The 21882-nt window shown below is 36.8% G+C and overlaps 1 protein-coding gene across 4 annotated transcripts in view; it reads right to left on the minus strand.

Moving 5' to 3' along the window:
• Window positions 1-21882, minus strand: part of MYRIP (myosin VIIA and Rab interacting protein) — a 444715-nt gene that overhangs the window by 72718 nt on the left and 350115 nt on the right. For 2 of the 4 annotated variants that reach the window (XM_072651463.1, XM_072651461.1), the window contains exons 5-9: window positions 14031-14108; window positions 12424-12521; window positions 12095-12175; window positions 11126-11266; window positions 2431-2605 (exon numbers count right to left, since the gene is read on the minus strand). In XM_072651463.1, the coding sequence (XP_072507564.1) occupies window positions 2431-2605; window positions 11126-11266; window positions 12095-12175; window positions 12424-12521; window positions 14031-14108 (573 nt within the window). Of the gene's footprint in view, window positions 1-2430; window positions 2609-11125; window positions 11267-12094; window positions 12176-12423; window positions 12522-14030; window positions 14109-21882 lie in introns of all 4 variants that reach the window. The other 2 variants (XM_072651462.1, XM_072651460.1) reach the window with 1 other exon arrangement.

The raw sequence follows: 21882 nt of genomic DNA on the forward strand, positions 1-21882 counted from the left end.
AACACCATCATAAACATATTAATAATATTACTATAATGATTTTAGAATGTTAATTAATTTTTTATTTATTAGATGTGATGCAATTATTTGCTATAATTAATATTATTTTAAAAAGTTAATAACAATCTGAATGATAATAGCTCCAATTTATGTCACATTTTAAGGCTGACAAAATATTTCCCACCCTACAGCTCTATGAGGTAGATTGATAAAGAGAGGCAGTATGGTTCAGTGGAAAGTGCAGATTACAAAGAGATTTCAGTGATTTTGGATCTGGAAAACTCAGGTTTGAATTCTGCCTCTGACACTTACTAGCTGCACGACCATGGACAAATTCTGTAACTTTCCTGAATCTCAGTTTCTTCCTTTGTAGAATAAAAATAATAACAGCTGCAGGCTCTCTCCTGCTGGTGCTTGAGGATCAAAGGAGAGAATGTATGTAAAACGTGAATAAGTGTCATCTGTAATTATTACTGGGCAGATAGGGAGCGCCATAGTGCACAGAGCACTGGGCCTGGAGTCAGAAAGACTCATTCGTCTTCATGAGTTTAAATCTGACCTCAGACACTTACTAATCACGTGACCCTGGGCAAGTCATTTAATCCTGTTTGTTTCAGTTCCTCATCTGTAAAATGATCTGCAGAAGGAAATGGTAAACCACTCCAGGACCTCTGCCGAGAAAACTCAAATGGGGTCATGAAGAGTTGGACACATAAATAAATAATATCAATAAATTATATAATATATTATAGATTATATAAATTATATAATATGTCAAATAGATAAATAAAATAGCAACAACATAAATATTAGCATCATCCCTATTTTATAGATGAGGTTATATATATAGAATCGGAGTGCATTTAGGGTTAGGCCTGAATGCGCTCTGATTCTAACCCTAACCCTAAATACGCACACGCACACACACACACACACACACACACACACACACATTTTTAGAAACATATCTATGGAACAGATAAGAAAACTAAGTCTGAGAGAGAAAAGGCATGTAATAGGATCACCAAATAACTTTGGAGATCATCTGACTCTATCTCCTCACTTTTACAGAAGAAAACCCGAATCATAGAGAAAGGAAGTACATTGCCCATGGTCCCACAGATAGGACATGTCCAAGCTGGGATCTGTTCCCAAGTGTTCTGATTCCAGAAGGAATCAAGTCACGCTTCCTCCCATAACACATTGCCTCTACTGCTTGTATGCAGTGGGCACCTTCCACTGTGCATAAAGTGAATTTTGGCAAGTGGGATGGCTTTCAAGGGTATTAGGCAAGTCCACAATATAAAGGAATCCCATGGTGAATCTTGATGGAAGGGATAGTATGGCATGAGAACACAGGATCAGGATTGGAAGCCTAGGGTTTCCTAGGATTCCAGGATTGGAATTTGGGGTTGGAGTACACATTCTGTCTCTAATGAGGCATGTACCATTAGGCAAGCCAACTGACCTCCATTTCCCCTACCTATAAAGTGAAGGCATTAGCTAAATGATCATTAATGTCTCCTTATAGGTCTAATATCCTTTGATTTCATTATCCTAGATGGAGAAGCCAAGAATGGGTGCTATTTGATATAAAAACTGTTATTGTTGTTTGTACTAACAGCAGCAGCCAGCATTTGTATAGCGTTTTAAGGTTTTCAAAGTACTGTACATATATTATCTCAACTGATCTTTATAACAATGCTGGGAAGTAGGTGCTATTATTATCCCCATTTTACAGATGAAGAAACTGAGGTACAGAAAGTTAAATGACTTGCCCAGGGTCACACAGCTGAGACTGGATTTGAAAGCAGGTTTTCCTGGCTCCAAGTTTAAGTAGCTGCCTTATCGGCTTGGGAAGTAGGAACAAGTAATGAGAACATGGAAAAAACAGAGAATGTAAGGCTTAGATGCACCTGTTAGTTACATCTCAAATGCAGAACATCAGTTAGACAGAAGCTTATTACTAGGTGTGTGACAGGGTAAAAAGAACAGTAGAGTTGGCACCAGGCAAGGTACTTAGCCTTATCTACCTCAGTTTCCTCAACTGTAAAATGGAAATAACCTCCTCAGATCCTTGTGAGAAAGTACTTTGGAAACATTGAATCATTACATAATAGTGAGTTATTATTATGAACCACCATCACAACTATCTTTTGAGCCGATGAAAGAACTGGGAAAGTCTGGGATAGATTGGGCACTTGTGCGTTGGAGATGCCCTCAGTTCTCCCTGGTCACTTTGGTATTGTGCCTGCAGGAAGAAGCTGCGTGGCCTTCCTGTTACTGCCAGCAAGATCACCAGGATTGGCCCAGCTTCAGCATTAGAAAAATGAGAAATGTATTTTGGACTCATATTTTGAGGGCTAATTAAGCAACCACAGATCACTTTTCAAAGATGCAGACCTACTGTAAATGCATTAAAATCATTACTTGTCTCATCCAGTCTGTCCATGCTCTTCCAGCTGGGTAAGGCAGCATGTTCTTGTTCCTTTGGTTTCTGCTCCTGGACCCTCTGCTCTGCCCACAGGGTCTCCAGGGGTGCGGAGACCTTCGACTCTTTGCTTGGAGCCTCTTTACCAGTTAGGGAGAATGCAGACTGGGACCTCTGCTGAAATAAGATAGGCATCTTAATGGGAACAGCTGCCAGCTTTTCAGGTGACTCACAGCAGATAATCAACCAATCAATCAATAAGTATCTACCAAGCACCTACTATGTGCTAGGCACTCTGCTAGTTGTTGGGGATGTAAGTACAAAGAATGAAACAATGTGATTTTCAACAAGCTTACATTCTAATGGGAGACAAGTATATACATTTATGTATACCATACCCAAAAATATATGTCTAATTCTGTACCCCAAATCTATCACAGGGATGGGGAACCTGCTGCCTTGAGGGCATGTGTGGCCCCCCTAGGTGCTTAAGCGTGGTGGCATGTGCCTTCAAGGCTTCAGGTTCCCCACCCCCTGGTCTATCACCTCTCTAGCAGGAAGTGGGTAGCCTGCTTCATCATGGGTTGATCACTGAATGGACCAGCATTCTAAAGTCTTTCAAGGCTGATCATCTTTAAGATGTTATTATACAAACAGTTCTCCTGGTTCTGTTTATGAGTATTTGTCAAAAGGCTTTTTTTTTCTTTTCTATTTCAACAGGGACAAGGGGTAAGGAGACAAAAGAAATGCTTTTTGATGGATTTTTTTTTTAAAAAAAGATATAGCCTAAATACAAAATCAGCAAATTCAAATACAAACAAGTTAGTTAAACACGTTAATTTGGGAGGGAACTACTGTCCTAATTGCCTCCTACTTGTTTGATCATTGGTCCTTTTTAGTTTCCTTTGCTGGCTCATCATCCACATCATGCTCCCTATCTGTGAGTGTTTGCTCCCCAAGGCTCTGTCCTGAGCCCTCTTTTCTTCTCCTCTCCATCTCCTCTCTCTCTGTCTCCGTCTCTCTGTTTCTCTCTTTTTCCTCTCTCTCTCCCTCCCTCTCCCCCATTCTTTCTTTCTCTTTCTTCCTCTCTCTTTCCTTCTTTCCCTTCCTCTCTCTTTCCCTCTTCCTCCCTGCTCTTTCTTTCTCTTTTTTCCCTTCTTTTCCTTTCTCTCTCTCTGCCTCTCTCTTCCCTCCCTCCCTCCCTCTCTCATTGTGAGGGGAAGGACTGTGTTTTGCCTCTCTATATCCCCAGTGCTTAGCACAGTGCCTGGTACGTAGTAGGCACTTAATAACTGTTTATTGATTGATAACTCTGTCAACTCCCATGATTATAACCATCATCTCCATAAGATGACACATATAGTATACAAAAATATCATGTGTACATGTGCATTATATATTATAATGTATATATTACATTACATATACATACATACATACATGTACATGGGTCTATATATACGTGTGTAGGGCATCCCAAAAATCTTAGCACAGTTAGTTTAAAACTGCACCAAGACTTTTGGAACACTTTGTACATACTATATGTACATATACATGCATATTGATATATATACATTTGTATTCATGTCATAATCACATACATATTATATGTAATATATAGATACCGTGTGCATGTATATATGTGTGTGTGTGTGTGTGCACGTGTGCATGTGTATGTGTGTGTGTGTGTGTGTGTGTGTGTGTAAGTGAGGGGGCTTGATCAGAAAATCCTTAAGGTCCCTTTCTGGTTATAATTTACTCCGATCCTATCAAGATATAAGTACAGCCTGGTAAAATTATTAGTATGGGGGGGGGACAGGGAGGGACTTCCATGTTAACCCTCCAAAAGTATTAACTCCAATTCCTTTGTGCAAAACTACATGTTCCAACTGGGAATTCCTCTCTATAGAAGATTGCAAACCTGCCAGTCCCCCATACTTAAGAACTGTAGTCATATCAAGCACTGTCACTAAACTAGGTGTTATTTATTCCTTTACTGATGTATACAGACAGCTCACCAATTTTCATGCAAAATTGTTAGGGTTATTGCTAGCTGTCAGTTGAGGGTTTCTGGGTTTGTTGACTAAGACTGCTTTTTTCAATCCAATAAACAGGAAAGTAAAGGTGAGTCCCACAGAAAGCATTCAAAAGATTTGGGTCATTTCTCCTTGACATTTTGAAAATCTTCTGATTATGTATTATATGAGTAGATCTCAACCAGAAGCCAATATCTGTGTTCAGCTCACAGTTGGGCATCATTGTTAAGAGGGAGAAAATATAGCTGTTCCCAGAAACCCCTGGGGGAATGTTTATATTGTGAGATGAAGAAGTTAGTATTACAGAAGGAATGTCATGAAGTAAATAGAGAACTCACCCTGGACTACAGGCGGATCTAACGTCTGTGACACATTACTAGCAGTGTGACCCTGGACATGTCACTCAACCTCTCAGCACCCCAGTCAACTCTAACTCTTAAATGTTGATTAAGTCCCAACCTATATTGATGGAATTTCATCTTTGAGAGTTTTCCATAGCAATGAAATCATAAAAATAGGCCAACCCCTCCTTAGTGCCCTGAATGATGTCTTACCCACAAAAAGCTCTCAGCATTTGTTGAATAAACTCATTTTTTCCATCAGTTAACTGAAATGAATTTGTTGTCCAGAAGATGGCATCATAACCACACGTTTTCTTGATCATTGGCTGGTTCTACCCTACCTGCTAAAGCTATGAGAAAGGATTTAGCTATTCTTGAGACTTGCAGTTCCTATTCTAATTACTCCTCTGTGAATTCCATTTATTCATTCTCTTATTTCCTGTCTCTAATCTCTTTCATTTCTTCTCACTTCCTTTTCTCATTACCCAAATTTGTTGTTGTTCAGTCATTTTCAGTCGTGTCTGACTCTTCATGACCTCTTTGGGGGTTTTCTTAGCAAAGATTCTAGAGTGGTTTGTCATTTCCTTCTCTAGCTCATCTTACAGATGAGGCAAACAGGGTTAAGTGACTTGACCAAAGTCACCCAGCTAGTAAATGTCTGAAGTCAGATTTGAACTCATGAAGATAAGTCTTCATGTTTCCAGATCACTGTGCCACCTAGCTGCCCTGGAGTATTAAACAAAACAAAACAAAGGGAATCCTTTGAAACTCTGGAGGAGAGTTAAAGCTCCCAGTTTTGATTTAAAGGCACCTCAAATTCTACCCAGGTAAAAACCACAGAAATACAAAGCTCTTGTGTTTGTTGAATTTCTTCTTAGTGGGCTATAGGAGTAAAGCTGGAGACTCTTCCCTTAGTCCATGACTTTGGTGGATATTTTCAGCTGCTCTCAGCTGGTACTTCACTAATTAGTTGAGGGGAAAAAGTGAATTTGTTCTTTCTTGCTTTGAGAAGTTTGAACATAATAGGGAATAATTTCCTCTTTGAGCTCAGCTCCTGAGTCAGGCTCCTGGGCTTCAGCAGTGCATGTGGTTAGCCCTAATGACAAACAGATGGTGTCATCAGTCTCTCTTTTCTTCTCCTATGACAAGTGACCCTGATGAATGTTTGGTAGGAAATGAGGCACTGAACAGCTAATGTCAGTAAAGAAGGTAGCTCTATAATTTTTAAAAGTATTGTTTTTTTTTCCCCAGGGTTTCGGAAATACTTTGGGGAAAAATCCATCACATAGAAGATATAGATAGTCAAATCTCACTAATTCCTTCTGATGATGGGGAAGATTTGTCTGAATTTGTAAAAAATCTGAATCACAGACCACCTTAAAAGAAATTTACTCCTTTTGTCTCATCTGAGCCAAATGCCCTTCTTCCTTACTGTCCATGTAAGTCCTAGCCATCCTTCAAGGCTCAGAAAGTCTTTTTTCTTCCATGAAGACTTCCTCTGCTGTTTCTAGTGATGTAGATTTTAATTTTTTTCTGAATTATTCTAGCTCGTAGAGTCTGAAGCACACAGATTTTGCACTTTGTGTGAGGTACATTGTATTGTTTATTCTTCAATTGTTTCAAGTCAATTGTAAAATATATCACTAATAGCTTACATTTGTATAGGACTTCAAACAACATGTCTCTGTTGATCCTGACAACAAACATAGGAGGTAGGCACTGCAGGGATTATTATGCCCACTTTACAGATTAAGAAATTGAGGCTCAGTTAGGTCAAGTACCATATGGCTATGAAGTGTTGGAAGTGAGATTTGAGCCCCCATCTTCTTGAAGTCTTTGTGTTCTCTTCCAGTACCACAATGACTCTCAGTGAAGGCAAACACCATGTCTAATAGTGCTACTGTTTTCTTCATAATGCCCAATCCAATGCTTGGCACAGAGTAAAACTAGACTTTTAGTAAACATTTCTCAAGTGCATTTCTTTCAAGTCCATATAAATGAAGCAATTACAAAAGGGTCCTTTGTAATAGAAATTTTAATAGATTTTAACTTTCAATAGAAATACATAAAAATGATTTATGATTATTTGCATGTAATTGAATGTTTAGCAGCAACTTTTCCTCTTACTTAGATTAAACCTTTCTACAATCAAGTTTGTACTTGCCCATTGCTTTGTAAATACCTATATCTTTCTGACAGATGTTTGATGTTCGTGAAGTGACCTACTCTCTTTTTCTAGTCTGGATATTCTTTAAAATAATGCTGCCTAACATAAATAATTTTGCAATAGTGCCCGCAATGATAATGATGCATTATAACCAAATGCTCTTTAATGTTACATACTTCAATCTTCATCTATTTGTGAGGTCTTGTTTTAGGCACTGGGGATACAAAAATTGGAGACTCCCACTCTTCTGGGGCGTACCATCTACCATGAGATGGGATGGGATTGGGGTAGGCAGGATATGATTATATATCCAGAGGTAAGTAAATCAGCTTAAGGTAGAAGTTTTTGGGGAAGCTCATTGGCATAGAATTACTTGGATAATATTGTTCTGATTCAACTTCCTGCTGTGATTTCAAGCAACATGTTGTTTTTGCAGGACCAATAAACAGGGTTAGATAGCATAGTTCTGTATAGGCATCTGTCAATCTACAAGGATTCAGTGAAAATAAATTCCCATTTGCACTGCTTTCCCAATTACGCCTATGTTATTATTGTGGCTGACATTTTCTTTGCTGAGTACCTGCTGTAGGGACAAGAATATATTGATTTTATCTTCTGAGGGCATCCTTTGTCATGGGTGCTAATATATGCATACTGATTTCTAGAACCTCACTCATGTATGATGAATATAAATAATGCCATGAATTTGGATAATAACTCACTTTTATATAGTACCTTAATTTTTATGACATTTTCTTCACAATTACTCTTTGAGGTAGAGAAGCATATGTATTGTTTTTAGGTCAATGGAGTCACATCACACACATATTATACTTGTGCAAATGAAGCTATGAGAGAGAAAGAGATAACAGAGAGACAGAGTTAGAAAGAGAGAGAGGAGAGAGAGTCACACACTGAGATAGAGACAAATAGGGAAAGAGAAGAGAGAGGGAGGGACAGAAGGATAGAGACAGAATTAGAGACAGACAGTGACAGAGAGACAGAGATAATAAGAGAGACAGAGTTTGAGGGAGGAGAGAGACAGAGAGACAGACAGACAGACAGAGACATAGAGATAGAGAAAAGAGAGGGAGGGAGAGGACAGAGACAGAAATAGAGACAGTGACAGAGAAGCAGAGATAGAAACAGAGACAGAAACAGAGACAGTGACAGAGACACAGCGATATAGAAACAGAGACAGAGATAGACAATTGAGACTCACAGAGAGACAGATAGAAGAAAAGTACACAGTGTGGAGGGAAAAAAGGACTCAGCATCCCATTTAATGAGAGTCCAGATCAAGTATGAAATGGAAGACATGAATTTGCTGCTCCTTCAGTCATTCTTAGTTTCTGCACACTTCTTACAGCATTAACCTCTCCCCTAATGGGATGCCAATTCTTCTTCTATCTATTTCCTGGAGCTAGTATCTTCCAGGATACTTAGCACCAGCATTAAGGTTATATCAAGAATCCTTTTGTTCCGTTTTACCTGCTCCAAAAACTATGGGCTGCCCTAGCCTTGTATACTCTCTAGAGGCAAAGCTGTTCCACCTTTTGACCTAGGCATTCCCTGTCTGTCTCTAATTCTCAGAGATAGTAGCGGAAGGTGAGAGGGTGGCTGAATGAAAAGAGTTGCAAAATGAGGGAATGCCCAGGGAGCTCCTCCTGGCTGTTCTAGGTCTTCTCAGTAAAGGTGGCCAGGATGGACTGTGGTTCTAGAGAAGAGTCGGACAGGAAGTCCAGTGTCAAGTTCCTTCAACCTCACACGCTGGTTTGACTTAGAAAACAGGAAAAAGAAAAAGTGCCCAGCAGAAAACAAAAGAAAACTTACAAGGAAGCAAAAAAAATGGACAGCTCTTAACACAATTTATCGTATTTATAATATAGGCTTTCTTCAAATGGAAATTTACTGCTATATATTTTGAACGTATCATGTTCTGTTGTGCACATGACATGCTTTATTTTCTTATTCTGAATTTAAGTTTCAATATTTAAGTTTATATTTTTCTTCTTTTTTCTATCATGTATTTAAGTTTTAGTATATAAGTCTAAAATAAAAAAAAAATAGGAAAAGCCCAAAGGATGTTGTAGATCTAGAAAGTCCCATTTCCTTCTTAAGAAATGATGCAGGGCTTGGAGTCAGGAAGCCATGAGTTCAAATTAGTCTCATGTATTTAGTGTTTTTCCTTGGGCAAGTCACTTTGCCTCAGTTTTCTTAGCTGTAAAATATGGATAATAAAAGCATCTATTTTGCAGAGTTGTTGAGAAGATCAATGAGGGTAATATTGTAAAAAATGCTTAGAACAGGACCTGGCACATTGTAGGTTATGTATAAATGCTTATGTCCTCCCTCACTTCAGGAAGCCTTCCTCTGTTATGCCTAGCCATGTAGAACATCGGAACAAAGAATCCTTTTCTTCAAACCTTTCGGTGCTGTGTGTGCCCCGATCCTCAGGGATTTTGGCAGCAAGGTCCTGACAGGCAAACTTTCTTTAGGATCTAATCGACATAAGATAGCACAGCAGAAGTACAGAAGGGAAAACCATCTAGGAACATCAGATTCCTGTAAGCCTACCATGGCATCCTAAAGATGTCTCACCAGACTCTATATCTTTCCCTTCTAATGTGAGCAGCTACAGCTGAATAATGAACCAGACTCTAACACCTGGAAAGGGGCCTTTCTCCTCCTAGTCCTTAAGTGCTCTTTGCCAGCAGCTCCAAAAGGAAAGGCTGATGCAATCCTCAAAACCACTGCAGAGATGCTGCCTTTGCTGACCTCGAGTGCCCTGGCTCTCTGACTGTGGTGGGGTCAGGAAGAGAGCTGGACACTAGACCAGCATCAGTGATCTGTATCTTTTAAAAAAGTATAATTTTATTGATCTGTTTTGTTCTTATATCACCTAGATCTTCCCCTGTATCTCTTTCCTCTCTCTCCTCCCAAAGAGCCCTTCTATATAAGAAAGACTTTTTTAAGAGAAAAAAAGAAGAGGAAAAAAATATGCAAAATCTATCAAGATTAAAAAAAATCTACAAACATCCAATGTTCTACAGCTCTGGACCTAGGAAATTTGCATTTTGGTGAGAAAAGAGCTCAGAAAGTTCAAGGTATTGCACTAGGCAGAAAATTTTACATTAAAAATTTAAATTGAATCATTTTGAAAATTTTAGAATTTCACCTCATTTCTCCAAATAAATGGTGAAAGTTTCAGCAATCTGTAATTATTGGGTTAGCTATGAATGAACAAAGGCAACTCAAATCTCATCTCTTGCAAAAGATGGTCTTCTGGTTTCCCCCTCCCCCATCTTCCCCCATCTGGTGCTTCCTCTCTGAACTTGAATGTACACAGTTATTTGCACATTTTCTCCCCCTTTAGAATGTAGGCTCCTTGAGGATCAGAGCTTTGTATTCCCAGGGCTTAGCACAGTGCCTAGTAAATATGGAATAAAAGCTTGTTGACTGATGGATTATCAGGCTTTAGATTGCAAAAGAGATAAACTGCTCCCACTCTTAGCTGACTCCAGGGTCTTCTTCATACTGTAATAGTACTCGAGATTTTCCACACCCCAAGGCCACCAGAAAGCTAATCTAGCTTTTATTGCCAGTGCTTGGTGGGTCAGAATCCTCCCCAAATTTTAGTTCATAGTTCTACCAACGTGTGTACTTTTCCTGGTCAGTCTTAGTTACACCACTGGGTAGTGCAGTGAGTAAAAAGCTGGACTTGGAATTTGGAAGACCTTATTTCAAATCCTGCCTCAGACACTTACTAGCTGTATAGCCTAAATAAGTCAAGCCTCAGTTTCTCCTCTGTAAAATGGGGATAATAATAGCACCTAGCTCTCAGGGCTAATTATATAATATTTGTAAAATGCTTAGCAAATTTTAAAGTGTTGCATACATGGGATTGTTTGTTGTTTTTTTCCCAAGCAATGGCATTTAATGAAATACAATTCTACTAAAAGTTATACATTTGTAGATTTTTCCCTTAGAAATCTGTAGATCACTCTTTCACCAATACATTGGGAAGAGTGGATAAGTTGTGTGTGTGGAGGGCATGGTAACATATGCCAGTTAGTGGTCAAAATTCCATTGCTTTTGCTTTCTAGGTGGTAGAAGCCAATCTCTCTGATGACTTCCATTGCTTACTTACCAAGAGTGTGCAGGATGCCTGTTGATCCCCTGGGAAAGCCTCCATCCTCTGACTGGTCACCTTCCTAGTGCTGTTACTGGGCTGTGGCCAATCAGCATCCTTCTCTGTCTGCTCCCCTTTACCTTTTTGCTTCCTTATGATCTGCAAGGGTGGCAGTAAAAGGTGACTGCTTTGAAGGCCTAGGTGTTGATTTTAGTAATTAAGTATACTTTGGACATTTGCTTAGTCACACAGGAGTATTATGTGATGGGCTAGGCTTCTAGATTCTAGATTCTCAAATATCCCCTCCCTCCAAGTGTGTACGTACACACACACACACACACACACACACACACACACACACACACACACACACACACACACACACACACACACACACCAGTGCTCTTGGGGACAATTTTATGGAAGGGAGTGTGGTAGAGTAGAAAGAACACTGAACATGGAGTTACCAGATCTGAATGCCCTAGTTTTGCTACTTACTACCTCTCTGACTTCTCTGGGTCTCAGTTTCCTTACTTGTGAAATGAAGGGGGTTTGACTATGTGAGATGACTTTTAAGGTCCCTTTCAATTTTAGATATATAATCCCTAAAGAAGGGTTAAGTAAGGTTCTTCATGGACAGTTTAGACAGGAACTTTACTGAAGGTCTGACGTGTAATAAAAGGTGAATTCTCTTTCAATTTGCTCTCATTTGGGAACTGCTTCTACCCTTTGAGATGGGATGGTAGCAGGTGTTACTGGGAGATCCAGTGAAAAGGGCAGAGATTGTGCAGGGACCTTGGGCAAAAACAAAAGAAAGTGATGCATTTTCACAAGTTTTGATGCATTTGCTGTGAAGATAGACCATGGGGAAGATGAATAAGAGAGAAAGGTTAACAAGTTTCTTGGAATTTCTTCTCATTTATCACACGTGTTGGACTTGGGGGCAGAGTTGACTTAAGGCACTGTATCAGAAATCTAGCAACATACCTTCTGCACTATGGTGGTGGCAAGCTCTTCTATCAACTCCTCCTTGTGTTCACGTAGATAACTAGCTTCATTCTGTTTGTCCTAAAAGAAAACAGACATTTCCCTATGCTGTGGTTGGTAGACATACAAGACTGTATCACAAAATAGTGTACTCAAGGAATCTGTAACATATTCCTTGTGATAAACTGGATTAAAAATGGCATTTGGTGCCAGCAGGGAGGCTGGTTTTCTTAAGGGAAGGGAAGCCTACATCCTTGATGAAGCTACTGAAGGACATACTATATAACTCAGCCAATGATACAGTGAGATCCTAGACAGAGTGCATTTACCAGACTGTCACCAGATGCTTCTGCCTTGGAAATGGCCTCTTCCACAGCCTCTTCGGCCACACGCAAGGCCACAGCCAGGGTGTCCATCATGCTATGTCCTGGTTGGGAAATAAAAATATTACCAGATGGTGAATGATATTTTTTGAGTGGAAATGACAGTTTCAATCATGCATTATTCTCTACTACTTTCCTCAGATGAGTATTAGAATATATTTTTATGCATTATGATGATGGAGATTGGTAATTGGCAATGAGGAAGACAGGAAGCCAATGAAAATAAGTCAAAGGCTCTGAATCAAAAATCCATGTCTGTTCCTTAGTACCAGAGTGACTTGGGCAAGTTACTTATTCCCTCTTGGCTTCAGTTCCTTCATTCATAAAATAAGGACTGGACTAGAACAGTGGTGTGAAACTCAAATAGAAACAGATCCCTGTGGCTACATATTGACTGAGAACCCTATGAGTTAACATTAGCTATGTTGTATTGTATTTTTATTTGTTTTGTTAAACATTTCCAAATGACGTTTTCATCTGGTTTGGGGAACACTTGGGAGTTTTGCACTGCTTAAGGCCCAGTTTCATCCCCCTGGACTTGATCTATCTCTAAAGTTCCTCCCAGCTCTAAATCTATGATCCTGTGAATCAACAGAGTATTAGACTCTGGATATGGTAAAAGATGATATTAGATATAAGAAAATTAACTTATTTGAAAATGGACTGGCCCATAAACAAATTGGAAGATAGAATCTGCACAAGTACAGAGAAAAACAATTTGATTTGGATAAAATAACCAACAGATAAGTTAATTTTTTAAAACTCCAAACAAACATTTTATCTTTTGTTTGAAAGCAGTACATTAAAAATAATTAAAAATATCACATATTCTATTATTAATAATGATGAAAAAACTGATGTGTATATAGAACTTAAGATTTGTAACACACTTTAAAAAATATATATAAAATCTCATTTGATCCTGCCAACCACACTGCAAAGTAGATCTTATTAAAACTGTTTTATGGATGAGGAAACAAGTTCAGAAAGAATAAGTAACTTGACCAGGATCACACAACTAATGAGTGTTGGAGGCCGAATTCAACCTAGGTCTTTCTAATTTCCAGGCCAGTCCTTTCAGTGTGCTTTATAGTAGGGGATGTCTACAGACTTTACGGTGGGCAAAAACACTCTATTCAAATATTTACTCATTTTCATATGAAAGATTTACTCTACTTGGGCCCAGATGGTAGAATGTGGACCAATGAGTACAAGTTAGAGGGAGGAAGCTCTGACCTCCGTTTAAAAAAGAACTTTGATCTGGCCAGGTGTTTCCTTATACAGTATTCCCAATAAATATTCATTTAGGTTCTCCTTGAAGACTTCAAGGCATAGGGAACTTGTTACCTTTCCAAGGCAATCTTTTCTACTTTTGGATAATTGTAGTAAGGAAATTTTCCCTTATAGCTAGTTAAAAATCTGCCTCTTTGCAATTTCTATACATCACTCCCAGTTGCCCTTTTGGGCTAAGCAAAATGAGTCGAATCAATTTTTTATATAGAGGTTTAAGTGGTAATAGTAGCTCAAATTGGTTTTTTTAAAAATAATGTTACCTTCAGATTGCCTGTAGAATGTCGAGTCACTGCCACTAATGCTTCCTTCTTCAATGCTTGGCTCCAAAAAGCTTCCTTCTACAACAAAAAAGAGAAAGAGAAAGGTGCTCAACAAACGTCTTTATCATAGATAGTCTACTGAAGTAGATCTTCACCTTCTTGGAGTGGTGGAATCCTTCATTAATGAATTAATCAATCCACTCAATTTATTCAGTCATTTATTTATTTAGCTGTTTGCATATTCGTGTCCCTATTATAGAAGCATTTTTCTACTCATTTACCAATATACCTTTACTATTTCTAATATGAAACCCTTCTTTATATCAAAGAAAGATAGTTAAGGAAAACCAATAAAATCATTATAGCTGATAGTATATGGAACATTCCATTCCTGCATTCCCTCGCCTCCCCTCCCCATCTTTTTCAAGAGGTAGGAAATATATTTCTCCTTCTCCATAGGACAGCTACTACTCCTACTACCACTGCTGCTGCTACTACTACTACTACTACTACTGATTCATACTTAAATAGCACTTAAAAATTTGTAGAGCATTTTTGATATAAATAACCTTATTTGATCCTCTCAACAACTCTGTGAACTAGATGCTATTATTTTTCCTGTTTTACAAATGAGGAAATTGAGGATGAGAGAGATTAAATGAGTTGCCCAGAGTCACACAGTGAGTTTCTTTGGCAGGATTTGAGCCCAGGTGTTTTGGAACTCTATCTGCTACATCATGCTTCTTCTCAAGATGGTTCATTGAAATTAATCTGCTTTTGTGTTTTCATTTAGACTATTGTATTTACTGTCCTAATTTTGCTACTGTGTCTCTGCTGTAATAAATACAGATATGCCCATGTCTATTTCAATCAGTAATATTTGTTTTTTACAGTTTTTCTTACATCACTCCATCATATTCATATGTCACAATTTGTTTACCCATTTCACAATCAATGGACAATTTTTAAAATTTAGATGAAACAGCTCTGACAAATGACTTTTTGTCATATAAATGCCACTCTGTTTTTAATTATTGGTTGCCACAAAAAATTGCAATGAATATTTTGGTATATGAAGAAATTCCTCTCTTTGCCTTCCATGGGGATATGCCTAGTAGTGGGATCGCTGAATCAAAGAGTATGAAGAGTTTCATGACTTCTTACACAATAACAGATTATAGTTCAGGAAGGTTGGACCAACTGACAACTCCATCAACAGGGTAACAGTGTGCCCGTCTTCCCACAATCACTGAAACACTATTTCCTGAAGGCAAGGGATATTTTTCATTTTGCCATTATATCTCCAGCAATTAAGCTTGTGCCTTACACATATTAGTTATTTAATAAATATAGGCCTAAGTTAAAATTTGATGCATATGAAGCAAAACTTTAGAGGAATTTTCATTTGAATTTATTTTGTAAGAATTTATTTCAATTTATTATTAGTGGTTTGGAATGTTTTTCACTTGGTTATTAATAGTTTGCATTTCCTCTTCTGAAAATGATTTGTTCATAATAATTTGATCACATCAAGAGGTGGCAATGTTCATAGCCTTGTATAATGGTGTTACTAACCTGTGTGTCTTGATATCAGACATTTATCAGAGCTATTTCATGAAAATTTTTAAACCATATGACAAGCTTAACTTCTAATTCCAGATGAGATGATTTTGTCGAATGGCTTTAAAATTTTATGTATAGACATTGCCAAGTTTATATTTTATAATCACTTTTCTCTTCCATATAATAATTAACTTGCTAAGCAGGAAGTTAAAAGGTGCTTCATGTCCTTTACTTCTAAAGATATTATTGTTTGGTGGTTTCAGTTGTGTCTGACTCTTTGTGACTCCACTTGGAGTTTTCATGGCAAAGATACTGCAGTGGTTTGCCATTTCCTTCTCCAGTTTATTTTACAGATTGAGGCAAACAGGGTTAAGTCAGGGTCACACAGCTAGTAAGTGTCTGAGGACAGACTAGAACTCATGAAGGTAAGTCTTTCTGACTGCAGGACCAGCACTATCCATGGTGCCACCTTGCTGCCCTATACTTCTAAATATAGGACTTCCTATGACTAGGTCACTTATCCATTTGGAGGTTATTGGTATATATAGTGCATAAAACATTAACTTTAACTAACATTATTTGAAATACTATAATATTTCCCAATAAATATGGGGGTAGGACAAGGATATCTCTTTTCCTCACTATTATTTGTCATAGCTCTAGAGTATTAAAGATGGAAACACCAGGAAGAAAATGACAAAATTATCCCTATTTATAAATTATATGATGATGTGCTTAGAAAACCCAAGTAAATCAGTAAAAAGTGTGTAAGACGTTAGTCTAGACCTATTTTCTGCCAACTGCTTTCTAATAAAAATAATGATGATGATGATGTTATCATATGTTGAGCTTATAGTATGGGGTTACTGCATTCTATTATTTCTGGTCCTTGCTTATTTAATCTTCTCCAGTGATCTATTAAAATTTTTTTTTAAAAAACCAGTATTAAATAGTTTTGTTGCTTATCATTTTATAAAATAGTTTGAAATTTGGTATCTTCATTCTTTTTTTATTTCACTATTTCCATTAAGGTAGTAGACCTTTAGTTCCTCCAAATTAATTTTGTTAAGCTGTCATTCAATTAAAAAATCCTCCATACTTTGATCAGTATAACACTAAATCTACATTTAGTTAATTTAGATATCGTCATCATGTTTTTACTATGGTGCAGTCCCATTATAATTGATGAATGTCTCCAATTAATCTTCTTTTATTTCTATAAATAGAACTGTGTAATCATATTAATATAAGTTTTATGTGCCCTGGTATGTTAGTAAACAAATATTTTGGGCATTTTGTAGTTATTTGAATGGAATATCTTTTCCTAATTTTTCCTGGGTTTGGTTCATGTTATAAAAGATTTTAGAAATAGAATCTTGCCAAATCTATTAATTTTGATGTACTTTTTCACTGATTCCCTAGGGTTTTCTAACTATACCATCATATCATATATACATAGGAATGATTTTCTTTTTTCTTTCCTGGTGTTTGTATCTTTAATTTCTCTAGAGCTAAGACAAATAATAGTGAGGAAAAGAGGTATCCTTGCTCTATGTTCATATTTATTGGGAAATCTTACAGTGTTCCTTTATTGCAAATAACATTACCTCCTCCCTAGAGGCAACTGATAGCACAGTGGAAAGAGCAGTGAGCCTGGTATCAAGAAGTGGGTTCAAATCCAGCCACAAATGTTTATTAGCTCTGTGACCATGGGCAAGTCTTTTAAACTCAATCTTCCTTAATTCCTTCAACTGTGAAATGGAGATAATAATAGCACTTACTTCACAAAGTTGTTGTGAGAATAAAATAAGGTATTTTAAAAAGTACTTAGCAGAATGCCTAACACATAGTTGGAGCTATAGATATCCTCATTCCTTTCCCTTCTCTCCCTAAATATCAGTCTATACTGCTGTGTGTCTTTGTCTCTGTCTGTCTGTTTATCTCTGTCTCAGTATACAAGAATTTCTGTATCCAAGGCCAGTTCTCTGTCCCCTATATTAGGTTGATATTTAGCACTCAGTCACTACTTAGTCTCTCTATCTTTATCTTTTGCTTATATTCCTTGCAAATATATGTGTTTATGTATGTATATAAACCAAGAGCTCATGCTTTATACATACATATATATTATATGTAGCATATGCTTCTATATCTATATATAAAATCCAAGAGATAGTGTTTTTCAGTAAACACTGCATATAGTTATACTTTTTGGCCAGTTAAAGAAGTGAACATCCGTGGTTATAGTTTTTAGTGTTTTTAGAAAAAGGAGTATTACATAGTATTGAATTATTTTTCTTTTCCTGTTGATACAATCATAAGGTTTCAGTTTTTAAATGACCAATTATGCTAGTTGTTTTCCTAAAACAAATGATCCTTACAATCCTGGAGAACCTACAACTTGGTCATACTGAGTGATTTTTAAAAATATATTTCTGGAGGTTCTTTGCTAAAATTTTAATTGAAATTTTTTCATCATTATTTGCTAGTGAAAGGTGTCTGTAAGTTCTCTTCCTCTGCTTTATCATTCCCTCGTCTGGATATCAGGGGTCATATTTGTTTCTTAAAAGGAGTTTATAGAATATATTCTTTCTTAATTTTTGAAAATAATTTCTCTTGCATATGTATTAATTGCTCTTTAGTTTGAGGGTAGTTACAAATTTATGTGTTCCAGGGTTACCATCCTGTCCCTGCTCTTCATAATGGATCCATCACTTGTTCTGATTATATTTATGAGACTGAGTTTTTAAAGATAACTATTTTCCTGTTTTTCTACTTTTCTAGAGTCTATGTGGTACAGTGAATAGATTGTTGGATCTGGCATCAGGAAGAGTCTGAATCTTTCTTCAGACCCTAGCTATGTGACCTTGGACAAATCATTTAACTTCTCTCAGCCTCAGTATCCTTATTTGTTAAATCAGAATAGTAGCACCTACCTCACAAGGATATTATGAGGATATAGTGAGATAACAGACATGAAGTGCTTTTCAAACCTTAAAGTAAGACATAAATGCTAGCAATGACTATTTTCTTTATTTTTCTGTATTCATCCATTTCTTTTAAATTTTCAGTTATGCTAGATAATTTTTATTTCCTCATTGTGAATTTACCTTGATAATTTTTATTCATATAATTCAATTTTATCTCTTATTAGTCAGTTTATTCAACCTTTTATGTTTTTTAAAGAAAACTAGCTATGTCTTAAATTTTTTATAATTCCTTTTAATTTGATCTATTTCTCTTGCAACTTTTATAATGTCTCTTTTTGTATTAGATTTTTTAAAAATACTAGGTTTTAAAAATTGTGTATTGATTTCATATTTTGTAAATATTTATTTTCAGAGATTTAATTTGTCCTTTGAAGATTGTTTTAGCTTGCATCTCCAAAATGTTGACATGTCTCATTATTTTCACTCTTTAGTACATTTATTGCTTTTATGATTTATTCTCTTGCCCACTTTTTATTCAGGATTTATTCTCTTGCCCTTCTGTACCTTGAAGAATAGCCTAGAGTACTGAGAGGATAAGTGACTAGCACTTATCAAACTGCCAGTATGTGTTTGAGGTAGAACTTGAACCCAGATTTTCCTGAGTCCGAGGCTAGCCCTTTATCCATTGGACCAGGCTGCCTCTCATGCACTACTTAGTCTCCACTTATTTCTTTATCTTTTACTTATATTTCTTTTACCAATTGCTATTTTTGTTCTGTTATGTTCTTTAAAGGAGAGTTTTGATTACTATTTCTGCCTTTTGCATTTTTCATCTATTTTTTGTGCCCTGGCATAAGTAATTTATTCAATTCTTCCTATTCTAAGAAGTGTTAGGTCATCTCTCTTATTACTTTATTTCCTACACAATTCTGAAATCCAACCTCCCCTTCATATGCTTTACATTTATATGTTCATTCTTTATTCTTTCTATATTCTTCACATAAGGTAGCTTCAAGAATATAAATGTTTTTCAACATCATCTAGTTATTTCAATTATTAGTGCAAATAACAGCTCTCATCCAATCTTCTCTCTCTGCTTTCTCCTTTTCCGTTTTTCTCACACAGAAGTATTACATCATGAAGGAGATAGTGTGTCACTCTATTCTTTTACATTTACCTATGTACCCCATTGCTCCCTGGATCCTGGGCACTCCCCAGGAAGGAGATATCACCCTTCCTCTCCATGAATAGGATGTATCTTGGGAAATTGCGATCCTTAGGCAATGAAGGCAATCTCCAGATGTTCTCATAGCATCGCAAATAAAAGCCACAGTGATGATCCATTGTTCTCTTCACCTTTCTGGCAACATACCCCAATATCCTTTGAACAATTTTCTTTCTAGGATAGCTCATGAGTCTTGTTCCTCTCCTGAGGCTCCTTGTCCCACCCTCTCTCTTCTCCCAACTGCTCTTTCTCTGCTTTTTCACTGCTGCTAAAGCAGGGTAGGAGACTAAAGAAACTACTTTTTACCTTCTTCTGAAACCCATGCTAAATATGAGTGTATCTCTAGCTCTTGCCTCTCCTCTCCTGACCTGAGTAACTTTCCTTTGCATCATCTTTCCCCAGACTAAAAGATCTCATCATTGGAGAGTTTGGATTCTAATCCACAGAATATTATTTAAATTCTTCCTCCTCCTCTGATCTTGACACTGTAAAAACCCGGAGTTTATTCATTCCTTAGACCCTTTGTTCAGAAATGCTTTCTTTGTATTCTTTTAACAATTAGAAGTTAAAAAAAACTGCACAATATTCTTATCCAACAACAGAAGTACAAGAGCACTGATTTCATTGTGGAACCTTTTCTTTTTAATGATACATATTTTTGTTGTATTTCTCTTTTTTGAAATGTCTGCATGTCATTCTAGTCACCTCAGGGTTTCTTTAATAGAAATTACTCCCTCCTGTTGAAAGTCTATCTCTTAAAATTAATAATTGGATTCATTTTTTGGGATATATTTTTTTTGGGGTGCAATATTCTCTCTGATTTTTTTAAATATCACAATTCAATTTTTTCTTTAATTTCTTATAGACAAAAACTACTTCTGGGCTATTCAGATTGATTTCCTTTCATAGCTAAAGGTCTCTCTCTTGACTGAAATAATTATTATTTGACACAGAAATTCTGAAGCAAAAAGAATATATATAATTATACTCACCCATATATATATGTATGTACGTATATATCGTGGTACTTTAAACTTTTTTGATGATCCCCGTATTTAATCTATCTACTTTGCTCTCGGTTTCTAACACTCCTGAACACTCTTCTTTTTCTTTTTTTACCTGACAGAATTTTGGCTTTTTAATTCATCATATTTTCCCCCCTCCATAATGTCTTATCTTCAAATTATTCCTTTGCTCCTGATCATCAAGGCTTTGGCTTCCACAAAATTCACGTGTTCTCTTTCTATTTAGTTCTGTCATGTGTTCTTAGCCTTCAGTATTTGCAGTTCTAAATCTTCCATCATCTTTTTCAGATCCCTTACTGTTTGGAGAGTTTACCCATCCTGTAATCTAAATTGTGTATTGTTTATTTTATTCATTCCTTCTTTGAGATTTATGATTTCCTTTCTAAATTCTGCTGTAATTTCCGTCCTTATTTTTTTCTTTTGCTAGAACTTTTAAGTCTTTTTTTCCTCTTCTCAACATTTCCATGATTGTTATTGTTCCATTATTTCTGAGAGCCCGATATGATATATTATCTTGTTTTACTTTTCATTAGGAGTCTTGGGGCTACTTTTTATTAATTGCTTAATATTAATTCACTGTGTTGAGATTTTTCTACATTATTTACTCACTTTTAGAATTTCTCTTTATTAACTTCACTACTGATTTTTCTGCTTTGGGGCTAGATTTATATTTGACCTTTTTCCCTTGGCTTAATTTCCTTCTGCTTCTCTTGTTTTAGGTAACGTTATTTTGCCTGGATTCCTGCTAAGTAGAAACTCCACAAGTAGACTGATGCATGTGGTTCTATCACCTTCTATTCCTCTTGATCATTTTTTTTTCTTTTCCCTCTAGACATTTTTATACTGCTGAGCTTCCCCCCAACCCCAGGGGTCGTTTTCTCCATCCTGAGTCTAGATGGGTTTAATCTATTTTCCTTGTTCAAGGGTGACAGTGGGGGCTCTGACTGGGACATTGCAAAAAAGGGACAGAATAAAAGCTACCACATCTCTAAAAGTTGACACGTAGGTCTATTAAAGTCAGCTGTCTTGAGTACCAGTACAGGCTGGGTATCATAAGGTATAGCAAGTCTTTCATGTAAACTTTTACTGTTATTTTAGGCTTTACCTTG

Source organism: Notamacropus eugenii, chromosome 3 (genome assembly GCF_028372415.1).
Source record: "Notamacropus eugenii isolate mMacEug1 chromosome 3, mMacEug1.pri_v2, whole genome shotgun sequence".
Classification (NCBI taxonomy): Eukaryota; Metazoa; Chordata; class Mammalia; order Diprotodontia; family Macropodidae; genus Notamacropus; species Notamacropus eugenii.